The 22,312-nt window shown below is 51.9% G+C and overlaps 2 protein-coding genes across 5 annotated transcripts; one reads left to right on the top strand and one right to left on the bottom strand.

Moving 5' to 3' along the window:
- Nucleotides 1–751: 751 nt before the first annotated feature.
- NRROS (negative regulator of reactive oxygen species) lies at nt 752–20,314 on the top strand. Its single transcript, XM_054207301.1, has 13 exons — nt 752–834; nt 2,527–2,986; nt 4,333–5,016; nt 6,452–6,537; nt 6,691–6,863; nt 7,079–7,153; nt 7,263–7,347; nt 8,028–8,149; nt 10,587–10,700; nt 11,306–11,429; nt 11,680–14,743; nt 15,778–15,975; nt 20,063–20,314. Exons 5-11 carry the CDS (start codon nt 6,853–6,855, stop codon nt 13,645–13,647), a joined length of 2,499 nt encoding a protein of 832 aa, XP_054063276.1. The 5' UTR covers nt 752–834; nt 2,527–2,986; nt 4,333–5,016; nt 6,452–6,537; nt 6,691–6,852; the 3' UTR covers nt 13,648–14,743; nt 15,778–15,975; nt 20,063–20,314.
- CEP19 (centrosomal protein 19) lies at nt 17,564–22,304 on the bottom strand. 4 transcript variants are annotated; one of them, XM_054207313.1, is made up of 5 exons: nt 22,158–22,283; nt 21,190–21,943; nt 20,036–20,134; nt 19,486–19,684; nt 17,564–18,571 (listed from the first exon to the last, which is right to left on the bottom strand). In XM_054207313.1, the coding sequence occupies exons 4-5, from the start codon at nt 19,640–19,642 to the stop codon at nt 18,210–18,212; spliced, it is 519 nt and encodes a 172-aa protein (XP_054063288.1). In that variant the 5' UTR covers nt 19,643–19,684; nt 20,036–20,134; nt 21,190–21,943; nt 22,158–22,283; the 3' UTR covers nt 17,564–18,209. The 4 variants fall into 4 exon arrangements, with proteins under 4 accessions (XP_054063288.1, XP_054063289.1, XP_054063290.1 ...); XM_054207314.1 differs by lacking the exon at nt 20,036–20,134; XM_054207315.1 differs by lacking the exon at nt 21,190–21,943 and having other exon boundaries at nt 22,158–22,280.
- Nucleotides 22,305–22,312: the final 8 nt, after the last annotated feature.

The raw sequence follows: 22,312 nt of genomic DNA, 5'->3' as shown, positions 1-22,312 counted from the left end.
TGGTGAACTTTAGGCTGCCATCTCTGTCAGCTTCTTCAGGAGCAAAGAGGTTTGATGCTGGCTCAACAAAAATGTAGAATAATTTTTTGTAGGCTGAGGTACTTCAGAGTCAGTTAAACGGGTGTTTGGAGTGTTTTCCCTACCCCGACTAGTGATTTAACTGCTTTGGTCTGGAGGAACAGCAAGTGTTTATAGCTCCCACAACAGAAATCAGTCAGATCCACAGGTCTCGGCTTCAGAATCCTGTAGGATATCCATTATTTTTCGATAACCGAGTACTTTGGCTATCATTTGAATAAAACGCAGAATTTTGTGTGATTGTAAGTGCGCTGTGATATCTCTTCGATGCTTGAAGTTTGTCACCTGATCCGGTCACACGTCTGTGTCCAAGGGAGCAAAGGGCTCGATACGGCCATTTGTTTCGGGGCAGAGTCTGTTCTGGGCTTAAGTGGTGACTCGTCGTGTTGGCCCGAAATTAGTTGCGTGATGATTTTTTCCGTAAGAAGACAGAGAAGTTGCTGAAACAAATTAATAAATCAAGATGGCGTGGGAAGCTCACCCTGGCGGGGATATTTTCTTGAAAACGTTTGTTTCCTTTTTAAAATGCAGTGGTGAGCGTGCATTTTTGGGAGTCCTGTGTGTGCCTCCTACTGGTAAACGCCATTTGGTTTTGTTCCTTTTGGCCATGTTACAGGTGACAGAAGTAGCCAGGAGCAGATGGCGGTGATCCTGTGGGCTGAACTTCTGCTGCCTCCCATGTATCTGGATTCTTCTCTGCCTGCTGCTGAATCCGATAGCGAGCTGGAACTGATTAAGTTTTCTCTCCATTTACCGGTGATCTACATTTTTAAATTTCCTCAATGCACGGCTGTGTTTTCCAGATGGCTGCCTCTATTTTTTTTTTTTTTTCCTCTTCCACTTTCACTGGGATGATGACAGCAGCGATGAATTAAAATAACGCTTGGCCTGATACTGATTTGATCATACAAAACTTATTTTCTCGAAGTATTTGAGAGGTAACGAGCCCTCGGTGATGCCTGAACCCCTGTGTTTCAATACAGATTATTTCAGTTCTAGCTAAATCCTGTTATAAATAGCCCTGGATGCTGGCAGGAGCACAGCTATAAGTGCTGTATGTGCTGCCGCTCTCGGGAACAGCGCTGGTTCTCGCACCCTATAGAGAATTCGGTGAAATCCGTCACCAGAAAATGACATTATTGAAACCTGTTCTAGGATCCTTTTTACATTAAAAAAACCCGGTTTTTAAGTGGTTAGGAGCGTGATGTGTTCGATTTCTGTAAGTGATGGTAGTCCACCTCGCACTATGGTGTAATTTGGTTGAAAGGAAAATTAGTTAATACAGAAGGCTTTTCCTGCAGTGATGCTGAACCTGCTACTTTATACTGTAAGCAGCTTTTTTCGTACTGCTGTATGGTGCTGTACCTGTTGTGTGACTTCGAATGAATTCTCACACCTCCCCACAAGAGGGCAAAGTTAACAGTGCTGCGGGAGCCAAGACTTTGAATTTCCTAAGAGTTGTGCAAAGTAGATGTTTAATGTGGAACCTTCTCCGTTAGCATTTTCTTCCCGTCCTCTTAAAATAACAAAGCAAACTAAAAAAAAAACTCAGCGAAAGAGATGATCATGGAGAAGTGGATACCGGGCATTGAATTTTTTAAATATACTTCTTCATTGGAGCCTTCGATCCTGAAAGGCAAATCTTTGAAAATTATTTTCAGTGACAGTGAACTGAGCTGAGAACTCCGAGATCACCTTAAAAGACAGAAAGGGATTTGAGAGGCTCAGACAAAATGTCACCACTGCCGTTGAACGGGAAGGACGTAGCTGTAGTCAGTCACTTATCGGTCTGCTTTTTTCCAGACTTGCTTTTCTTCCTCTGAAGCATTTACGACCAGGAAATAGTGATATGATCAAAAGATTGTTAAAAAAAAAAATAAAAAAAATCTATTGCGGTTGAAAAAACCCCCAACCAAAATCATTGGAAAGGGATTTTAAAATAAAACTTCTTGTATATTATGAGTATTGTTTATTCTTCTGTAATTTCACCAGCTCGAGAACTGAGGCTGTTGTCTTCCTTCCACGCCTGCACTTGCAGATTTGTTGTGAGCTAGCTGGAGTTGTTTCATGTTTGCTTGATTGATTTTCTCTTTTTAATCCATATTGTTCTAGCTATGATAAAAGCTATGTCTTTACCTGCAGGCGACGTTTGAATGGGGAAAAGTATGAAGGTATAGCCTTCTTTTTTGTGTCTTTTGTGTAGTGTCTGATCTTCTTGTGAGCTCCCGGTTTCTGCAGCTTAAACCTTCTGTGATTTTATCCAGAAAGAGCAGGAGTGTTAACGTGTGTGAATGAGCGACCATCCAGGGACACGTCACCTTGGGATATCTACAGTGTTTTACAGCTCAGGATGGGTGCTCCGTCCCCAAATATTTTACTGTATGTTTTGCAAAACGGTGGGGTTTTTAAAATATTTTTATTATCCTTTCCTCGAACTTCTGATTTCAGGCCGTGAACGTGCTGTTGCTTGCACAGTGCAGCCTGCGCATCTGTGGAGGCGCGTGGCAAAGCCAGGGACAGATGTGAAAACAGCTGTTTTACAGCAGTCCGTACGCTACAGCCACAAAATGCCATTCTCTTGCAAACGTCCCAATTCGGTTACAGACCTGCGGCAAGGCACGCTGGCATCTTTCGTTCCCGATGCCTTTGTTTAAAGCAGCCTGTCAGCTTCGCGTTGCAGCAGGTGAGTTGAAAATCGAGGCAAGACAGAACCTGATCAGTAACAGGAAGCACAGACCTGTTTTCAGCCCAAGTAGGTGAGCGTCTGTTGTGTTCATGACCTCTCCCTAGACCCTCTGTGGCTGAATAACATGTTAAATTTGAGAGCGAGCGGGATATGGGCTGTTCTCCGTCCACAAAACCTCCACGGTACCCGATTACGTGCAACAAACTGCTGGTTGCAGCTTCGGTGAGTGGAGACGGAAAGCCTGCGAATGAGTTTTTAAACCAAGGCTATGAAGTGTTTTTGTTTTCTTAGTGTCCTACGCGTAGAAGTAAGCCAGATCCAGTGGCTTTTACATAGTGATTTAAGAAAGTACATTCCACTAACTTCAATGTGTGACTTTATAATTATAAACCAGTGGACAAACCTGCCAGTAAGGAAACGGATGTTGGCCAAAATGCTTTTTGTATGATATTCCAAATACTGTAGTGGTTAAAGCTTTTCAGCCTCTCTCTGCCTCTTCCAAATCACCTTTTGGGTGTTTTTTGTTGGCTTTCTTGGTTTTTTTTTTGGTTGGGGTTTTGAGGGTTTTTTTTTGTTGTTTTTTGTTGTGGTTGGGTTTTTTTTTTTTGGTGCTCAGATGACGGAGAACGCTTTTCTCTTGCTGGATCCCATCTGACCTTGAGCACCTGAGCCCTTCTGCAAGGTCTTGCACAGGAGCGGAGGTGGAGGGTAGGATCTCACGCTTTGCAAACGGCCAAGAGATTTTATCCCAGCTTTAGACTATGATTTTGTCTTATTCCGGAAAAAATAACTGATGTATGCAGAACCGGAGCAGAGTTGGAACGAACATTTCGCGCTCTCTTGAGTCCCATTAGTATGGAAATAAGTTGTTTTTACATGTCAACCGGTGGCCTCACCCCACCCTGCTGCGTGTCTCTGGGATGCAGCTTGTCTTTGCCATCAGACCGTTAGCCGCTCTTCTCGGAAGGAGCATCGGAGGGGAAGCTCTGCTTTATCAATAGATGCATCTGCTTGAACTTTCCCCCCCCCTTGCTTTCCTGTGTTAAGTCAGGTCTCAAATCAAACCATGAAAGGCTGCTTTGAGTCTCTCCCAGGTACAGCTGCGGGGATGAGGTTTCAGATACAGCAACGATGTCACCTTCATGTTAGGGTTTGTTTAAAAAAACAGAGAGAAACTCATATCCTGGCAGTTTTCTGTTTTCTTACGCGAGACCAAGGAATATGCCCAAAGTGCGAGAGGGCGTGCCAATCCCGAACCCTGCGGACTGGCTTTCCTTTGTCATTTGTCCTGCAAGTATCCCACTAGGAAGGACGGGATGCTGAGCCCAAGGGATGAAGGCCTTGGGAAGGAAGACTTTGGGAGCCCGAATGTTCTGGCTTACGTCCAGCCCTGACTGAAATCCACCTTGAGAAGAGCTGTTTGTGAGATAACGCCGTGGTGTAGAAGGGCTGTTGGGTCTCCTGGCCAGAGGGGGAAGCTGGGTGGGATACGCTTCGCTCTGTAAGGAGCTGAGATAGTTTCACTTCCCTTCGCATTAATGACACAATTACTCACTTCTCTTAAGCAGAACGGCAGCAGGAAAGGGTGTACGTGTGACTACAGATGGGAAGAGTTTTTCTTGCCACAATTTGCATTGCTGAATGACGTCACGGCAGTGACTTGTCCATATCTTCTCCTTCTGGTGACTCAGAGCCTCCAGTCCTGACAGTTTTATGCTGAAAACTTTGGTAAATGTGCTGAGTAGATGGGTTGGGTGTTTTTACTGCTTTTAATGGTTTATTTTGTGGTACAGTAGAAAACTGAGATCAATTTATCCACCTCTGGCAACCCTGTGGGAAAAACTTGGGCAACACTTTCAGGTCTGGGTGCAACCAAAGACCAAGCTGTAGATGTAAGCAACCTGATCGTGGGGCTTTCCAGCTTTTGAGGAGCTATGGGAGGAAGGGTCAGTTGTCTTCTCTGGCTCTGGACACTTGCTTCTCCTGCAGATGTGTTGCTAGAAGTTCTCTAAAGCATCTGGACTTCCAGTAGTGTTTATCTCAGACCACGACTCGTAAGGGAGCAGATGCACTTGGCTTCCAGTTGCTACAGAAATACAAGGCTCTGCTGCTTCAGCATCTGGTGTGTCCTCCTGCGTGCTCTGCTTCGAAGACCTTGTGATCTGGATGCTCTGCCGCTTTCTGAGGAGGAGGTTTGCTTCGGCGTGGTGGCGGATCCCTCGTGCAGACCTCAAAGCCTCAGCCTGGGAAAGGTGGGTGGGTGAAGGCTATGAGAGGCAGCAGGAGCCTGGCCGCAGGGTGGGCTTGGCCGCGTGTGCGGGCGAGCAGAGGGGGAAATGAGATCACTTCTGCGGCTCTCCCTTCTGCGGCCCACTTCCTCCTCATTTACATCTTGCACGCTCTCAGATGTGGGAGAAGGAAGAGCGGTGACCGCAGGGATGGAGGTGCCTGGGCTGGACCTGCTTACGGGAGAGGAACCAGGGCGTAGGCTCTCCCCCCGGCGTAGGGCTCCGGGAAGGGGTTGTGGCCAAGCTGTTGACCAGCTCCCCCCTTCCCTTCCCGCATGGCGCTGCACACCCAGAAACGCGGTTTTGCTTTCTACTAAGACCTATTTCTGCCTTTCTTCTGAGCCCCATAGAGGATACTTGCACTTTTTGGAGACTAAATGGTCAAAGGAGAGATCCTCTCAAAATTACTGCTCCTGGTTGGTGTCTAGGTCCTTGGTCAAATGTGCTCCAAGCCCAAAGGCATCATTTTCCCAGTTGCTCCTGCTGGAAGCTCACCTGGGTCCCTGCGGGCTCCTTGCACATCGTCAGTCCAGTGGGGTTATTTCCTTCCCCCTCCTCCCCGAGCTCGCACAGCCCCAATGTCTGCAGGCGTCAGCAGCCAGTGCCTTGCCGCAAAGGCAAGCGAGTAAACCCTGCGCTCTGCTCAGAACAACCCAGAACTAATTCTGGCCTCAAAGTCGTCGTCTCTCTTCCCTCTTTCCATCGGAAAACCTGGCAAAAGCTAGGAGACTCCTGACAACTGAAAACGGGGGAGCAAAAGGTGAGCTTAGTTGCAGATAAATGGGTAATCGTAGAGCAGGAGCCAGCCAGGAGCTGCTGGAGAGGGAGCAGGAGCCCAGTGGTGGAGTCGGCCCGCGGGAGGATGCTCTGGCTACGGGGGGGTTCCCAAGCACACGAGCCGCTGCGAAACCAGAACCTGAAGCTTTATTTCAGTGATTAATGCCGGTGCTAGCACATATGTTTCCCTGGAAGAAGATGGAGCGTGGCTAGGTGAACAAGCAAGCAGGTTGTTTGGCTACAGCTGGGGAGGGAAGAAAAAAAAAAAAAAGATTTTGAAAGCTGATTATAAAATGCTGATTTTTGTCTCTTGGTTTCCCCTGCAAGAAATACACTGGAGGGAAGCTGTGCTTCTTGCAGAGCTCTGGTTCGGCTGCAGCGCTGGGGCTGTAGAGGTGCCCATGCTCGTGTACATTGATGCATCCGTGCCATCCCGGCATGGGGCACATCCTTCCTTATTCCCTGGGGATAAACTGGGTGGATTCCCAGAAAAATTCCCAGAGAAATTCAGCTGGGTGAACTTCCAGAGTTGTAGTTTGAAGTTAAGCCGTCCAGATGGCTGATTTAGCTTTTCCCTTTTGGTCACGTAACGAATGATCTTTTTTCTTTCTTATGTTCATAGTTCATCTGCAATTAGAGGCAAGTGCCACTACCGGCAGCTTCTGCGATAGGGTAGACCTTCAGCTTGCCTTGTTTTACCCAGAGCAGGTGATTACATTGAATAACTTCTTCCCTTGTGTCTTCTTGGTACCTTTGCACTGCCTGTGCACACTTCAGCCAAGCAGCAAATGAGAATTTGACGTGGGTTTTAAAGATAAAATTTGGATTTTCTTTCATTTTCAGCGTCATTACTGACCACAGTGCCTGGGAATGAACCGCTGGAGGCAGACGATGGCCTTCACCCTGCTCCTCCCTTTCTGATGAGGTCCAACAGGCAAGATGCTGCTGCGACAGAGTCGGTGGCTCGAGCTTACCTAATAATTTCTGTAACGCTGTTTGTGGTTTCCCCTCAGCCTGGAGATCATGATGTTTCTGTAGGTATTTATCTAAGCCTTCCCAGGCTCATTTCCCAGAGCAGCTGCTGCTTCTCCCCATCTCTTTGTCCCTTTGCAGGGGTGCTCTCTGCATCCTCTCCTTTTTCGGGCAAAATGCTGGAGACTGAGTAGAGTCGGAGGCTTTTTGGGGGATGCTTTGCGTCACCGTGCCTTGCAGAACGACTTGTTTAATTCTCTCCAGCTCTCTATCGCAGTGGGAGTGGAGGAAGCCTGTGGAGAAACACTTCTGTTTCGCTTTGCCCCGACTCATCCCAGACTGTGTGTGAACCGTGAGTGACCTTTCTCTTGGTGCTTCCATTCCGGAATAAATCACGTTTCCTGCAGGAAAAGGAGGGGCACGCAGAGGTGCAGCGATGGGGTTGCTGTTTTCTGTTGCAGTTTCTCCTTTCCCCGGGGTCCCGTGCTGGGCGCAGCAGTCCCGGGGCGACGGGGAGGCTGCCCTCTCGTTTCAGCTTTTCTCTTGGTGTGTGCTTGACAATTTGGAGGGTTGTTAAGGGCAAAAAGATGGTTTGGAGGGAAGAGGAGGCGGGAGGAATGGAGGAAGCTCACTGGGTGTAAAACCGCATGGGGATTCCTGGTCCTCTCCTGCAGCTGCAGGAATTGCAGTTGTGCGTGTGGACGCTGCTCCAAGTGGCTGAATCTCCTTCGGTTTAATCCACCTGCGCCGTTGAGCTGGGTTGGAGCTTCCTGGAGAGCTGATCAGACCAGCAGCTCCTGGCAGCTCAATCCCTATCCCTTTACTGCGCTGATATTAAAAAATAAATAAAAAGCCCTCAAAGCACACATCCAGTCCTTACTGGGAGGGCTGGGTGGGGGCATGGTGCTGCTTGAGAGGAAGAGGGGAGCAGGCACCAGCTTTGGGATGTTTTCAAAACCCTCTGGCTGCAGGATGCGGGGAAAGTGAAATGCAGTGCTGCTGGTGGCCGCTCTGCGGGGAGCAGCCCTGCTAAGCGGCCGTTTTTTGGGCAGGACAGGGTGGCCAAAACACGGCCGGGCGGTGTGGGGGCTCTCCCACCCCATGGCGCCCCATCAGCGAGCACTTTGCTGCTGGGGAAAGGAGGTTACGCTGGCTTGGCTTCAATCCACTAAAGTGATGGAGTGGGGATGAAGCAGGGGATTGAAGCATGTTGTTTTCTCTCCCAGCTTCTCCTGGGCTGCCGGGAGGAAGCTGGTTTGACCCTTGTTTGGTGGCATCACATGAAGGAATCTCATCAGAAGGTCCCCCAGGAGCCTCCAGGTGACCCGCGAGTGGAGTATTGCCACAGGTGAGGATGCTTGAGATTTACAGCTTCAGGACTTCCAAGCCCTGGGGCGAATCTCTGGCAGCTCCTGCGTCTCCAAGCATCAGATGAGTGGTTTTGGTGCGGGTTGGGCTCATGGCAGGGTTTTGGGGATGAGGAGTGGGTTTGTAATCGTCAGCCGGTCTCAGCCCTTCCTGTGACCTCAAGCAGCGCCCTGGGAATTTTCCCCGGCTGCGGAGCTTCTGACATCTGCTCCAGCTCACTTGGATGAGGAGTGCTTCTCTCTTTTCCTTCTTGATTTTTATACTTCAAACTTCCTTGAAAATGGAGGAAATGAAACCGCAGGGCTTTTCCGTGAGTGACATGAGAGAGCTCAGTCCCCTTCTAGAGAAGAAATGAATTTAGGGTGAAGGCAGAAAATCGTTTATGCTGGTTGCTGCAGGGACTTGGGGGCCACTTGGTCTGGCAGGTGGGGGTGACCCAGGCTGTGATGTCCCTTGGCTTGGCGTGCCGCGGTATCACGGTTCATCTCCCAGCTGCTGCAGAAGATCCTGTTGGTGCCAGTGCCTGGGACATGGAGCATGGAAGTTGCCAGGCGGTACCTGCTGATCCCACCACACAGGGTCCTGTTGCAGAGCTGAATCCTTTCTCTAGGGTTTTGAACCCTTTCCTGGCTAGGTAAATCCAGGCAAACCATTTTCCCACTCAACGGCTGGATTTGCTGGGGATTGGGGGTGCATCAGGACCCTGGGAGAGGGGAGATGTGGCGTGGGAAGGGAGATGGAGAGCGGGGGTGGATGGGGTGAGGAAGAAAGGGGCCTCCCTGTCCATATTGCCTTGGAGATGTGGATTTTTGTCACCCTGTGCCTTGACAGTTGTGGGAAAAGCCATTTATGCCGACTTTCACGTAGGGATCGGCATTTGGGAGGTCCCTTTATCTGGATGGGTCTGACTTGCACCCTGGGTGCTGGCTTTGCCAAAAAAATCCCGAGCGGCCCCAGGAGACCCAAAGGTCTGAGCATCCCGAATCTCACCTACACAACGTGAGGGGCTGCACGCTGGTGTCCCAAAGCGGGGACTCAACATCTAGGGACATGTTCAACGTTGGCTTGGCACGTAATGGGAAATAAAAGCATCTTCTTCCCCTGTGGGAAGGAAAAGCATCATCTTCTTCCTCTCCCGTGGGAAGCATGTCCCTTGGCTCCTGTTGAAGCCCCTGTGCTGGATGCTGGAGACAAGCAGGGGACTAGAGGGACACCATGGGTGTAGGTGCTTTTTGCCAGCCCCGGCAGGGTGGGTGGCATGGCTCCGCAGGCAAGAACCCCCCCCGGGTCACTAGCTCTGCTGCCTGAAACCCTGGCAGGGGTTTTGCTGCTGGAGCTGCGCAGAGGAGTCACGGTGCCAGGGTTGTCCCCAATGCCGGCTTGTCCCTGGGAGCAGCGGGAGAGCTGGGAGCTGCTGGAGCCGGTTCCCCTTGGCCACCCCCCTCCCTGCCTGCCCGGCCCCCGCGGTTCCCCTTTGCTGGGGAGCTGATGCGAGTGCATGACCCGGGTTGTAAGTGCTGAGATCAGTAAGCGAAGTGCCTGGCCGCGCTCTCTGCCTCCATGTGACTGCAGTTTCCGTTAGCTCCTTCCGCAAAGGCTATATTAGTGCTAAGCAGAAAGCGGGTGGGAGAGAAACCCCACGGGTCGCCCCTACCCTTGGCCCCAGGAGCACCCCCAGTGCAGCCGGAGGGGCCGCCGGCTGCAGGATGAGTTGTGGCAAACTCTGCGCGCCACCCCACGCGGTGAGTAACTGCCCCCCGATACCTTTGCTGGGGGGAGGGGGAAACCCCGCCAGGGGTTTTTGGGGAGTGCCCCTCACTAGCTTGAAGATCCATGGTGGCCGTGCATCGCTGATGCTCACGCTCGCCAGATCCGTGGCTGCGTGGGCCGGTGCTGGGGAGCACCGCGGGCGCTCCCAGACCTCTGGCATGCGGGCTCGGCTGCGGGGCTGCGGGCACGGCTTTCCTGCCTGTGCTGCTGCCCGTCCCTGCAGCCCCAGGGAGGGGTGCGGGAGGATGGAGGACCTTCTGATGTTGGGGGAGGCCAACGCTGGGCATCAATGGGGGCCATTGGGCTGGAGGAAAGAAAGTGTGAGCTTCTGCAAAGGGGTTCAGGGGCTGAAGGAGAGCTGGAGCCAAAGCCCGTGGTCTTTGCAGAGTTCCTCTCCTGCCACCGTGCCTGGACATGAGGTGCTGCTGGAGACCAAGGGCTTGGGAGGGCGCAAGCTGCTGTGCGTCAGGTCCAGTCCAGGGAAGGGAGGCTTCCTCTCCATCCCCACCAGATTTGATGAGACACCGGCTTCACGCTTTTGTCTGTCAAGGAAGGCGACAGCCCAGGACGTGTCCCCTGCTCCCTCTGTGCTGTGAGGCTCCAGCTTCCCCAGGCTGCCAAAAATAACCCCCTCTTTCTTCTTCAAGCACTGGCAGTTATGAAAGCGCCGCTTGCCGAGCCCTCGCCGAGACCTCGCTGCTCATTTGCCTGAGGTTCAGCTTTTCCCCCGATGCAAATGCTGTCAGCTCCGGCTCCACCAAGTTAGTAACAGGGCACCTCGCACTGGAGAGCCTCCGATTCCCCGGGAGGACCTCGGGCAGGGATGGGTGCTGGAGGGGACTTGCTGGTGGCTGGGTCGGTGTCCCCCAGGAGAGTGTTTGGCACCAGAGAGGGGGGACGCAGGCCCTGGCAGTGGTGGGGAAGCCTTTGCTCGAGGGTTGCAGTTCAGTGGTGTTTGCGAGCACCTGTGCAGCGACGACGGTGCCTTTCCCACGTGCGCTCTGCCCCGTGCGGGGACTGGCTGCCACCTCCCTGTCCCTTCTCTTCTCCTGCCCTCCAGGTTCTCCTTGGCGGACTTCCACAAGGGCTCCTGCTGGGGCAGGTCGTCTCAGTGATGGGGCTCTCTGCCATTTCTCCATGGGCAGCATGTGGTGGCCCGGGTCTTGTGGGGCATGGTGGCCACCGCTATGGTGTGTTGGGAGCCCATCCGGGTGCTCCTGGGGTCAACTATGGGAGCTGTGTGCTTGCCTGCAGGCCGTGCACAAGGATCGCTGCTGCCATGATGGGCTCCCTGGGAACACCTGGACCTTTTGGGATGAGTGGTCTGCAGCTGTTGACCTTTTCACCTCTGTCTCCGTCTCTGCAGGAGTGCCGCCGCTGACATGGAGGCCCCGCTCCCTGGTCTCTTCCTGCTTCTGGTCCTCCTGGCAGTGGGATGGGGAAGCGGGGCACTCGCAGCCTGGGCAACGTTTCCTGGCGGCTGTGAGCTCGTAAGTTCTCTCTTGCAAACCCTCACCCTTCTGATTGCTTCGTCCTGCCCTGCAAAGCCCAGGTGCCTCAGCATCTCCAGACCTTCTCCCTCCCAGCTACCAGCTTAGCTAAGGAGTGGGCTGGGCTGCTGAGGCTCTAACCATAGGCCCACCTCCTTCATCCTCACTCTGCTCCCAAAACGTCTCCCTCCTCGTCTACCCCCATCTCCCGCCTCTCAGAGCAGTGTTACGTATCCACTCCTTGCTTTAGGTGCAGAGCACCGTGGACTGCACAGGGAGATGGCTGAGCTCCGTCCCAGGAAATCTTCGAGGTGATACCGAGGAGCTGTTGCTTGATGACAACACTATTCAGGTTCTGGGCAATGCCTCTCTGCTCATGTACCAACAGCTGCGGCGACTCAGCTTGACCAAGAACCGGCTGGAGCTCATCCAGCCTGGCGCCTTCCTCAGGAGCCAAGGCCTCCATGTGCTCTCCTTGGCAGACAACGTCCTCTTCACCAACTACTCTCTGACAGCAGCTGCTCTTTCTGCTCTGCCAGCCTTGAGGACGTTGGATCTAGCTGGAAACCGCCTCACTGAGGACATGGTATCGGTTTTAATCTGGAACCTGTCTTCCTTGGAGTCCTTGTCCGTGGCCAGGAACATCATCATGAGGCTGGACTCATCCGTCTTTGCAAACCTGACACAGCTGTTGGAGCTGAACCTGGAGAAGAACTACATCTTTGAGATTGACCAAGCTTTTGAAGGGCTGCAAAGGCTGCAGAGGCTCAACATAGCTTACAACTACCTTCCATGTGTATTGGAGTTTAGCCTGACCCAGCTCAGGGTGCTCAATGTCAGCAACAATGTCATCGAGTGGTTTCTGGCCCTGGAAAGTGATGACCTCTTTGAGCTGGAGGTGTTGGACCTGTCCCACAACCGCCTCCTCTTCTTCCCCGTGTTGCCCCGGCAGAGCAAGCTGCACACCTTGCTGCTGAAGGACAATGAGATGAGCTTCTACCAGCGCCTCCCCAACGGCACATCCCTGGCGAACGTGACGGTGCAGTTCCTGCTTATTGATGGCAACTCCACCAACATCACAACGGTCAGCCTCTGGGATGAGATCTGCCACAGCAACCTCTCCTCCCTGCAGCTCCTGGACATGAGCCAGAACCAGGTCTGGTACCTGCCGGAGGGCTTCCTGGCCCAGATGCCTTCCCTGACCCACCTGAAGCTCAACCAGAACTGCCTGGAGACGTTCCACCTGTCAGAGGGGGACCCCTTAGCCATGCTGACGGAGCTGGACCTCAGCCAGAACCAGCTGGCGGAGCTGGGGGCGGAGGTGGGCGCCAGGGATGTCCTCCCCAACCTGCAGCTCTTCAATCTCAGCACCAACAGGCTGCGGGTGCTTCCTCCTGAGGTTTTCACCTACACCAGGAAGATTGCTACTGTGGACCTCAGCCGCAACCGGGTCGACCTCTGTCCCCAGCCAGCTGTTGCAGGCGAAGAGGAGAGTCCCCCCTGTGTGGACATCAGGGGTATTGAGACCTTGACTCATCTTTCCTTGGCTGGTTGTGGGCTGCGGGGACTGGGCGGCCACCCCTTCCAGGGGACATCGCTGATGTATTTGGACCTCTCCGACAACCATCAGGCATTGTCTGGGGACCTGGAGTGGCTGCAGGACCTTGCTCTGACGCTGCGGGTGTTGTCTCTGAGGAACACCAGCCTCTCCACCACCACCGTGGACTTCTCTGCCTTTAACGGCCTCGTGCGCTTGGACCTATCGGGGAACTCCTTGACTGTCTTCCCCACCTCGCTGAGCGTCCTGGAACTGCACAGCCTGGACCTGCGGGACAACTGCCTCCCAGCTCTCCTGATGGACGTCACACGGACACCGCTGGCGAAGAGCCTGCAGGAGATCTACCTCAGCCGAAACCCCTACAACTGCTGCACGCTGGGCTGGTGGGACGCCCTGCAGCGGCTCGAGGGGTTGCAGATCCCCGACTGGCAGGAGGTGACCTGCAGCTACGCCTCCCGCACGCTGAGCCCCAGGGCGCTGCCCGAGCCTGTCCTGCGGAGCTGCCGCTGGCAGACGGCTGACCTGGCGCTCCTCTACCTGGTGCTGGCACTGCCCACCTGCCTGACGCTCCTGGTGGCCTTCGCTGTCGTCTTCCTCATGCTCAAACAAAAGCTGCTGAAAATGGTGAAGAGCCGGTGTGGGGTGTCCAACCCTTACTGATGGCTGAGGAGGAGGAAGGGCTCGGGAATGGCGCATGCGAGCGGGTCGTCAGGATTACAGGCAATAACCCCTTGGAGGTGGGTGAGATGGAGACTTGATGGATGGAGGACCAGGGGGTGCTGGGAGAGTTGCTGTTCCTGCTACGGGTACCGTAGATACCGCTAAAGGGTACCCAAAGGGTGCGGGACCGTGTCCGGTGATGGAGCCTGGGGCCATGCTGGGTGCCTTCGAGGGGCATGTCATCAGCAGAAACCTTCAGGTGGTGTTGACGAGCGCCAAGTGGACGTCACATCAAATACCTCTTGGCCAAAGGCTCATGGCCAGTTGCCCCTCAGAGCTGTTTTTTGCCCCCCTTCAGGCAGATCCTTTTATTTATTCACCCCCGTAGCCAACACTCTGCTTCAAAACATCCCCCAGCTCTGCAACCAGCCTCCAGGAATTGCCCCGGGAGGGAGGGAGCGAGCGTCACCCGGGCACTGCAGAGAAGGGTCTCCGTGGCCGTGGCGTCCCACGCTGCTCTGACTCCAGCAGCGGCTGCCGGCACCAGCAAACTCGCAGGCAGCCCTGGGCGTGCACCCGGGTGCGTGTGCTGATAAGACGGGCGTTGTCAGCAGGGCTGAAAGACACGTTTTGGGGTGTCGTTGCTTGGTTAAGCCACGATCCTGGCTGGAAGAGCCCATTAAAAATAGCCCAAGCTACAACGATGTAGAATATGGACTGAAAGACGTGAGAATAAATTATATTGGCAGTGATATTTTATCATAAATTTATTTTCCTCCAGCAACTGCTGGATTAACCAGATGCAAAGGAGATAAAATAAGAGAAAGCCTTCCTCCTCGTTGCGCAAGCCCCGCTCTGGCGGACTTGCTGGCTCTGGCAGCGTGGGGGGGTTTCCTCCATCCAGCCACACACGCAGCGAGTACCGGCTCCCCCGTACCAGCCGCGCGCTACCTGGGGAAGCGCCGCTTTGTTCCTCGGAGGGTGGAAACGAGAAGCCATGGTGGTTTGCGCTGCTGAGAACCGGGGCAACTTTCTCCTGCGGCGCCGTTGGGATGTCTCCAGAGAAACACGTGCCTGAGTTTGCCGGGAACGCGGGGTGCGGGGGAGCAAGTGGCGGTGCCAGGGTGGGCATGATGGGGGCTCGTCCTTGCCTGGCCTCAGATGAGCTCGGCGGGGCGATGCGGGGTGTGCTGGGGGCTCGAGACACCCCCCCCCAGACAGCCCTGTGTCACTCCACCTCACACTGGGGTTGTCCTGGCAGGCGGCTGAGGTTGGTGTGGGGCTGGGGGCGATGCTGGGGGCCCGTGCAGGCGGGGGCCAGCAGGGCAGCAGGCATGGGGACAGGGACCAAGGCCGCTGGTGAGCCTTGCGTGGCTGAATGCCGTGCTGGGCTGGGAAAGACAGCGTAGATTGGACCATGCTGGACCTGTCGCCAGCACCACTGGGGCCGAGCGCTGGCAAGGCTCTGGAAACCCAGCTGTCAAATCTGCCTCAGAAAACGGCTGCTTTCTGGCCCTGTTTTAGACTGAAATAGCCAAAACCAAATCAGGCCCCAGCTGGGGAATCCCTCAGCCTATTTCAGCCGTTCTTTTGCCCGTAAGCCACAGGCCCGAGGGACAACAGTGACCTATAAATATGTCCCCACGATGTCCTCCAGTGGGTCTGCGCCAGCACTGGGTACCGCAGCCATGTTTCGGTGTCTCCACGCTGGCGGGGTGCGCCTGTGAGCACCGCACTCCCTGGGGCCATTTCCCCCCCTACTGTGGGTGCCGGGTCCGGCCTCGGGGGGTGGATGTGTGCAGTTCCTCCACTGCCGTGGCCGCTGCTGCTTCTCCTTTTGGTGGGGGGATGTGGGGTGCAGATGCAGGAGTGCACATAGGTAGGAACTTGGGTGCCTGGCACTGCCCCGAGTGTGGATAAATCATGGGAATTCTTGCTCATATTAAGCTGATGTGGGGGATACTCAATGCTCCTCTATCATGGGAGGGGTTAGAAGCTTTGCCCAGGCACAGGGAAAGCCAAGGCTCACCCGGAGCTGGGACGTGCAAGGGATGTCAGGGCAACAAGACAAGCTTCCACTTTTAGAGTGGTTCATGTCCTTGAAAAGCTGACGTTCGTCATCTTTGCAAGGTCATGGAGACCAGGGGAGTTCCTCAGTGACGTGAGAAAGGCAAATGTCATACCCATCTTCAGTCACGGCCAAAAGGACATCCTGGGGAGCAGCCCGATGGTCCCCCTCATGTTGGGAAAGCCATGGAGTGTACTTTCTTGGAGCATGTTTCTAGAAGAAGAGGGTGTCTGGGAGCAGGCAGTGTGGACTGACCAAGGGTAAGTCATGCCTGACCAACTTGCTTTCCTCTTATGAAGAAACGTCTGGATTTGTAGGCAAGGGGAGAGCAGTGGGTGCCCTTTCCCTCAACTTCATCAAGACTTTCAACACTGTATCCCGCAATGTTCTTGCATCCAAGTGAGGATGTCATGGTCTGGGTGGGTGGGCAGGCAACCAGCTAGGCGAAGATCAGTTGGATGATCAAGCACAGAGGGATGCACTGTTAGTAGGACGCGCTGTACCAGGAGGCTGGTGAGAAGACACATACGGCAGGGGTCTGATCTGGGATCTGTGCCATTTGGTGTCTTTGTCCATGATCTGGAGGAGGCCATGGAGTGCCTTTGTGTCGAGCTCACAGATGAGCCCGAATTGGGAAGACCAGTTGATACTGGGTAGGGCTGCCATCCTGAAGGACTGGGGTGGGCTGGAGGACTGGGCCAGCAAAGAATTTCATAGTCCAGGGTGGTGCTTACCCCCCTCAACTAGGCACTTGTTAGACCTCATGTAGACCTCATCCAGTGAGGACGGCCGTGCCCGGGGACGGGGTGAAGGCTCCATCCTCTGAGCCCCACCAGGGCAAAGCCGGGTGCGGGTTGGCCTGAGCCTAGGGTAGGCAGGGTGTGGAGCAGAGGTCCCCATGCATCCCCTCCCACCCAAGTGGGAGATCTTTATATGCTGTTATGTTGCTATTTTTGGGTGGAAACAGAGCAAGGCCTGTGCCGGAGATCTACACACCCCTTGGTGGGTGGAAGAGCTGAGTCAGGCCATATTTTTTTAATTTTTTGGCCAATGAGGCATCGGTTTCCATTTCTCCTCTAACTGAAGACTTCCTTGGACAAACATAAGCTCTCTCATCTTCTCCAGTGATGACAAAGGACAGTGGTTTAACTGACACCCATTTCAGGTTTTTCACAGAACTGGCTCTATCATTTCAGTGCACGGGAGGAGAGCTCTTCCAAACCCCAGCTTCTGAGCTATGACACAATGTCTTATTGATAAAATTGACAGGTTTAAATTCATTTGCGGTTGTAAGAAGGAAGACGGGAACTGTCTTGGAGGCACTTTACTCTCTTAAGTAGCCTCTGGCATCAATTTGCTGAGGCCACTCAACCTGGGATGAAGGCCTGTCTCACAACTCTCGCAGCCACACAGACTCCGAAAGCCAAAACCTGGGGAGCTTTTGGTGTCACATAATTCTCTAAAGAATTTTAGTCCTCCAATTCTTACAAGGACCTGGCTAGTACAAACCAGCCAGGTTTGAGGTGGACAATGGGATTAAAAACTAAAATATTCCTTTGCGGAGATGAATTTCTCAGTGACCATCAAAACATTACGTGGAGGACCTTTTGCTGTAACTTTACGTGTCACATCAGGTTCTCCCCTAGCAGGATTTTGAGTGAGCCGGGAACTGTAGGCTGATGCGGCAGCAGGGGTAAAGGTTTTGTTTTGTTCTAAAATGACTCTCGGCCTTTGGGACCTTCTACCACACTACTTTTTTTCAGATCGTTCAAGCATGTTTTCACAGAAATGAACACTATCTGAGACAGCATCACCTAGTAGTAGAAGGAAGCAAAACACCTCACTCCATTAGCTTGAAATTACTGTATTTTCAAAAGTATTTTCAAGACTTACTTTCTAGGTATTCTGTTTCTTAAATATAAGGATTTATATTTGTGTAAGCTGAAGCTAGTGAATTAAGCATTGTTCAGGAAACGCCAGGGTAATATTCTCAATGCAACGTTGATTTATCCAGAGAGACTAATATATATTTAACATTCCGAGAAATAACAATAAATACCATATGCATAAAATAAAGCTTTAACACTACTTTCAGGACATAAATATTTAACACTTCATTTTCAGAGGAAGCTGAAGAGAAACCACAGCAAGGCAAGCTGGTGAGGTTTTCAGCCAAAGCTGACTGAAATGTAAACAAGTGAGAGTAAATAATTTTAAATTACTTTAGGCACTCATACATAGGCAAAGACTAAAAACACCCAGTAAGTTCAGCTGCCCAATTTCCATTTCATCGAGTCTGGCTTCTTAAACAAAGTTCACTTAAACCTGGAATTGCTGTAGCATCTTACGCCTTGGGTTCTCCGTACCAATGTAACGTGCATCGGCGGCGTGAACTGAAAACGATGCAGTGAGATACGTACACTGACATCATTCTCGCTGTTGGGACTGTGAGATTTGTCTCTGAACTGCCCATCCAAGGCACCTTTGTCCAGAATCAGATTTCTTCATCTGACTCCACGTCCCAGCCACAGGACTCCAGCTGCTCATCCTGTGGAAACTCAACCTCAATGTCATAGATGAAATCTGGGTCGTCCTTCTTCTTCCTGTTCTTTTCAAAGAGCTCGTCCATGATGCTCTTCCTTTTGGCTAGTTCCTTGTCATCTAGTTTGTTCATATCCTCTTCTGGATCAATGGTCTCCTCCTGCTGAAACTTTTCCAAGCTCTCAGCCAGGCTCTCTCCTCCCAGGTGACCTTTCAGCAAACTGTACAGCTTCTGTAGCTGACGCAGTGAGACTCCTTCTAGGTAAGACTTGTGCCGAGGGTTATTCTTCAGCTGCTCAGCAGCCAAGCTGCAGTCTAAAGAGAAAGCCACCATGAAGAATCTCATCCCATAACCAGATCCTCTTAGAATCACAGAATGGTTTGTGTTGGAAGGGACCCTGAAGATCACCTTGTTCCACCCCCCTGCCCTGGGCAGGGACACCTCCCACCAGACCAGGTTGCTCCCAGCCCCATCCAATCTGTCCTTGAACCCCTCCAGGGATGGGGCAGCCACAGCTTCTCTGGGCAACCTGGGCCAGCGTCCCACCACCCTCACAGCAAAGAATTGCTTCCTCAGATCTCATCTAAATCTCTCCTCTTCCAGTTTAAAATTGTTACCCCTCATCCTATCATGCCCTTGTAAAAAGTCTCTCTCCAGCTTTCTTGTAGGCTCCCTTCAGTTACTGGAAAGCTGCAATAAGGTCTCCCCGGAGCCTTCTCTTCTCCAGGCTGAACCCTCTCAGCTCTCTCAGCCTGTCCTCCCAGCAGAGGGGCTCCAGCCCTCCCAGCATCTCTGGGGCCTCCTCTGGCCCCACTCCAACAGCTCCGTGTCCTTCTGCTGTTGGTGCCCCAGAGCTGGAGGCAGCACTGCAGGGGGGTCTCCCCCGAGCGGAGCAGAGGGGCCGAATCCCCTCCCTCGCCCTGCTGCCCGCGCTGCTGGGGATGCAGCCCAGGCTGTGGAGGGCTTTCTGGGCTGCCAGCGCACACTACTGGGTTGTGTTTCTCTCCTCCCAAACCCTCACAGGGAAGACCTCCAGGTTTAGCAGATCCACTATTCCAGTTCAGATGTAGCCCTGGGCTCCTCAGGGACGACAGCCTTACCCCAAATCAACCCCTCTTTGCACTCTGTGCGCACCGGTGAGAAGCCACCCAGCTGTTACTAAAAATGCTGTTATCAACTACCTGTGTTTGGAGGGGACTTGGGGAAGGCTACAAGTAACACACCGCACCTGAGAACCGGGAGAAATTTCGGACAGGCATGATGCGCTGGCGAGTCTTATCCTCGCTGCCGTCTTTGTAGATCAGGACAATGGATGGAGGCTGAAAGCAGACGCCGCACTTCTTTGCAATGTAAGTCATTACAGCTCTTGGTGCTGGCTGCAGCATGGTCAGCTTTATCAGAGGTGTCCTCAGGAACCTCAAAGCTCACTGAAAAACAGTAAAAGAAAAAAGGGAAAGAAAGTGTGAGTGTCTCTCGGTCCTGTTCTTTCTGTCAGGGTTAGAGTGACCCAAGTTCAGCAGACACGCAGCCAGGGTGTCTCTCTGATTTCAGTGGAACGTGAACAGGTCCCTACACAGTCTGTGAGCCGGGTGCCAGGGCGCAGAATGAATCCCAACTCCTGGTTTACATCCTTGTCATAAAAGATACTTTTTAGATATTTATTAATTTTTTAAAGTGAAAAATGTAATAAAATAGTAAATCAATGTATGACAGTTTCTTCACAAACAACACTTACGGCATATTGTATCCGTTGCTCTGGAAAGCCAGGAATTACTTACCAAACCCTTTCCTGCTCTAACCACCAGGCTTTTAACTTTGTATGGTCTGGCAGTTCCTGTGAAAGCTCCAGGTGTGACTTCGGGGAGAAGCCAATTTTTCTGTAAGCATACAATGATATATTTCTGCTACGAGCTTATTTGAGCATATTTGAAAAAAAATCTTCAGAAAAATGCAGATAAAACGAAAATTTGAAATGTCTTGGAACCCCACTGAAAGAGTTTCCACAAAATTAAATCTGAATGTTGCAAGAGATGCAACAAAGACAGAATTCTATTATACATACTTGTCTGTTACATGTATTTGCTTTGAATAGATACAAATGTACCGATATGGTTCAAATATCCTTTGTCTCTGTTTCTGTCACAAACCTGGGGATATCATATTCCTTATGTCATGTGGTAAGGGAGAACTTTGCATCCATAACATTGACGTATGTGACACTGGAATTCCTCCCTTTTTAAAAAGATTTTAAAAGGAGGGATACCTTAGTCAGTTTTTGTAAAGCTTTCTTACAGTTTCAGGGAGACCTCAGTACAGCAGCGTATCTGTCATCCACGACAGATGGGATAAGGGCAGAGAAGAGATTCAGAAATGAAGGACGAAAGTAAGTAGACTCCTTATTAGGTGACAATGAAAATATGAATTCATTTTAAAGAGAGAAGATGATGTTCAACTGTTTACTCCTCCTCAAACTAACATACACCATCGATGAAACTGAAGAATGGAGAATTCCCAAGCGACACATGGAAATGCTTTTTACACGGCATGTTACCACTGGTAGATCTTAAATTACAAAACATTCATGAAGGTGAAGGATGTCAGAAGATTTGAAAATGCTGAGCTGCTGCGTGTGTGTGTGTGTGTAGGAACCGGGAAGCTTTGCCTTACTTAGAAGGTGGAGAAAAAGGCTGGAAAGAGGGAGGAAGGGCTGACTGACCCACTGAATATACGGCTGTATTTATACAGATTAGCACGTGCCACACATCCGAGAATATAATTTTAAAGTACGGACTACTAAACTCTCAAGTATCAGTGTGTTGGTCAGATACTACATGAATGAGGTTAGGAAGTTAATCCGTAATTATCCTTTCTACTCTTCTCTGAAGCATTTTGTCTTGCAAGAGGAGGGGGGGGAAATGTCAGTCTGACTTACAGCGACAACTTCTCTTTTTCTGCCTTATCGCATTTGTCTGTACCCAAAACGCTCTTGAGAACTCCTCAGCGTCAGCCCTGCCCTTGGCTCCGTCCCCTTTTCAAGTCAGGTGAAATATTAGAGGAGACTTGAAGCTCCAGATCTGCTGCAGATCCTCTTTCCCGGCTTAGCGTACAACACTGAGTGCATGTGTTATTTTTCTTTTGGTTTTAAATAAGGGAAAATATATCAAATGTGAAGGTTCTCTTCTTCTCCAACTACTCTACAGATTGCAGTAAGGAAGAAATTGTACTCCAAAAATTAACATATGTCTCCAAATCAAGAAAAATTGCTTTAATCTTCAAAAGCTACTTTGAAGCTGACTCGAAGTCTTCCTTCTTTGTTAAAAACCACATAGGAAAGAGTTCCAATTTGCAGTAATTTTCTCAATACTCAAAATTAACTACAGCTGTTATACCTTTTTCTTTTAAATAGTTCTATGAGTTGGGGAGAAAAGCAAGAAGTCACTCGAGAGTCACTTTCAATACCCTAAAATGAGAAATGATGTTTCAAACTGAACCAAAATGGCTTTTTGAAGGGTGACTGATGATCAGAAGAGTGGGCCTCCACCTCTGAAGCAGCAAAGGAATCCTTAGACGAGAAATACAAACGTTGAGAAGCAGCCACGCGGATCCGCGTGAAAGAGGTTTCGTATCTTCAGGTAACGCAGGCAGAGACCTTTGCTACCAGGCACGAAAGGCCGGTTCCAGTAGCTCTGTAACACAAATAGGTGGGTTTTTTTTCCCCCTGCCAAGCTCTGTGCTGCAGAAGAGCAACTTTCGCCGTTAAAAAGCCACTTTTCTACCGCCTCTTTCTGCCAGGCGAACCAACCCTCGGGGCCGTGCGCGGTCGAGGCCCAAACGCGGAGAGAGAAGAGAAGCGGGGCAAGACCGGGTTCGTCCTTCCCGCCTCTCACCCCTTCCCCTCACCTCAGCCGGCGGAGCCGATCTCCTCCCAGGGCCGGGACCAAGCGGCGGCTTCAGCCCACCCCGCTCCACCGCAGCCTGCGCTGCGCGGTTGCCATGGCTACGGCGCCGCCGCCGGGCCCTTCCGCCGCAGGCCCTCTCGGGGCTGCCCTCGCCAG

This window comes from Rissa tridactyla, chromosome 6 (genome assembly GCF_028500815.1).
Source record: "Rissa tridactyla isolate bRisTri1 chromosome 6, bRisTri1.patW.cur.20221130, whole genome shotgun sequence".
NCBI lineage: Eukaryota > Metazoa > Chordata > Aves > Charadriiformes > Laridae > Rissa > Rissa tridactyla.
This window is presented reverse-complemented; position numbering and strand designations above follow the sequence as displayed.

Bases quoted from the DNA above. Each gene is read 5' to 3' on its own strand.
- NRROS (XM_054207301.1), top strand. The intron at 10,701-11,305 runs GTTAGTAACAGG...CCGTCTCTGCAG, and splicing joins GTCAGCTCCGGCTCCACCAA to GAGTGCCGCCGCTGACATGG. The intron at 11,430-11,679 runs GTAAGTTCTCTC...TCCTTGCTTTAG, and splicing joins TTCCTGGCGGCTGTGAGCTC to GTGCAGAGCACCGTGGACTG.
- CEP19 (XM_054207312.1), bottom strand. From the start codon at position 19,642: ATGCTGCAGCCAGCACCAAGAGCTGTAATGACTTACATTGCAAAGAAG. The intron at 18,572-19,485 runs GTGCGGTGTGTT...CTTTCTCTTTAG, and splicing joins AAATTTCTCCCGGTTCTCAG to ACTGCAGCTTGGCTGCTGAG.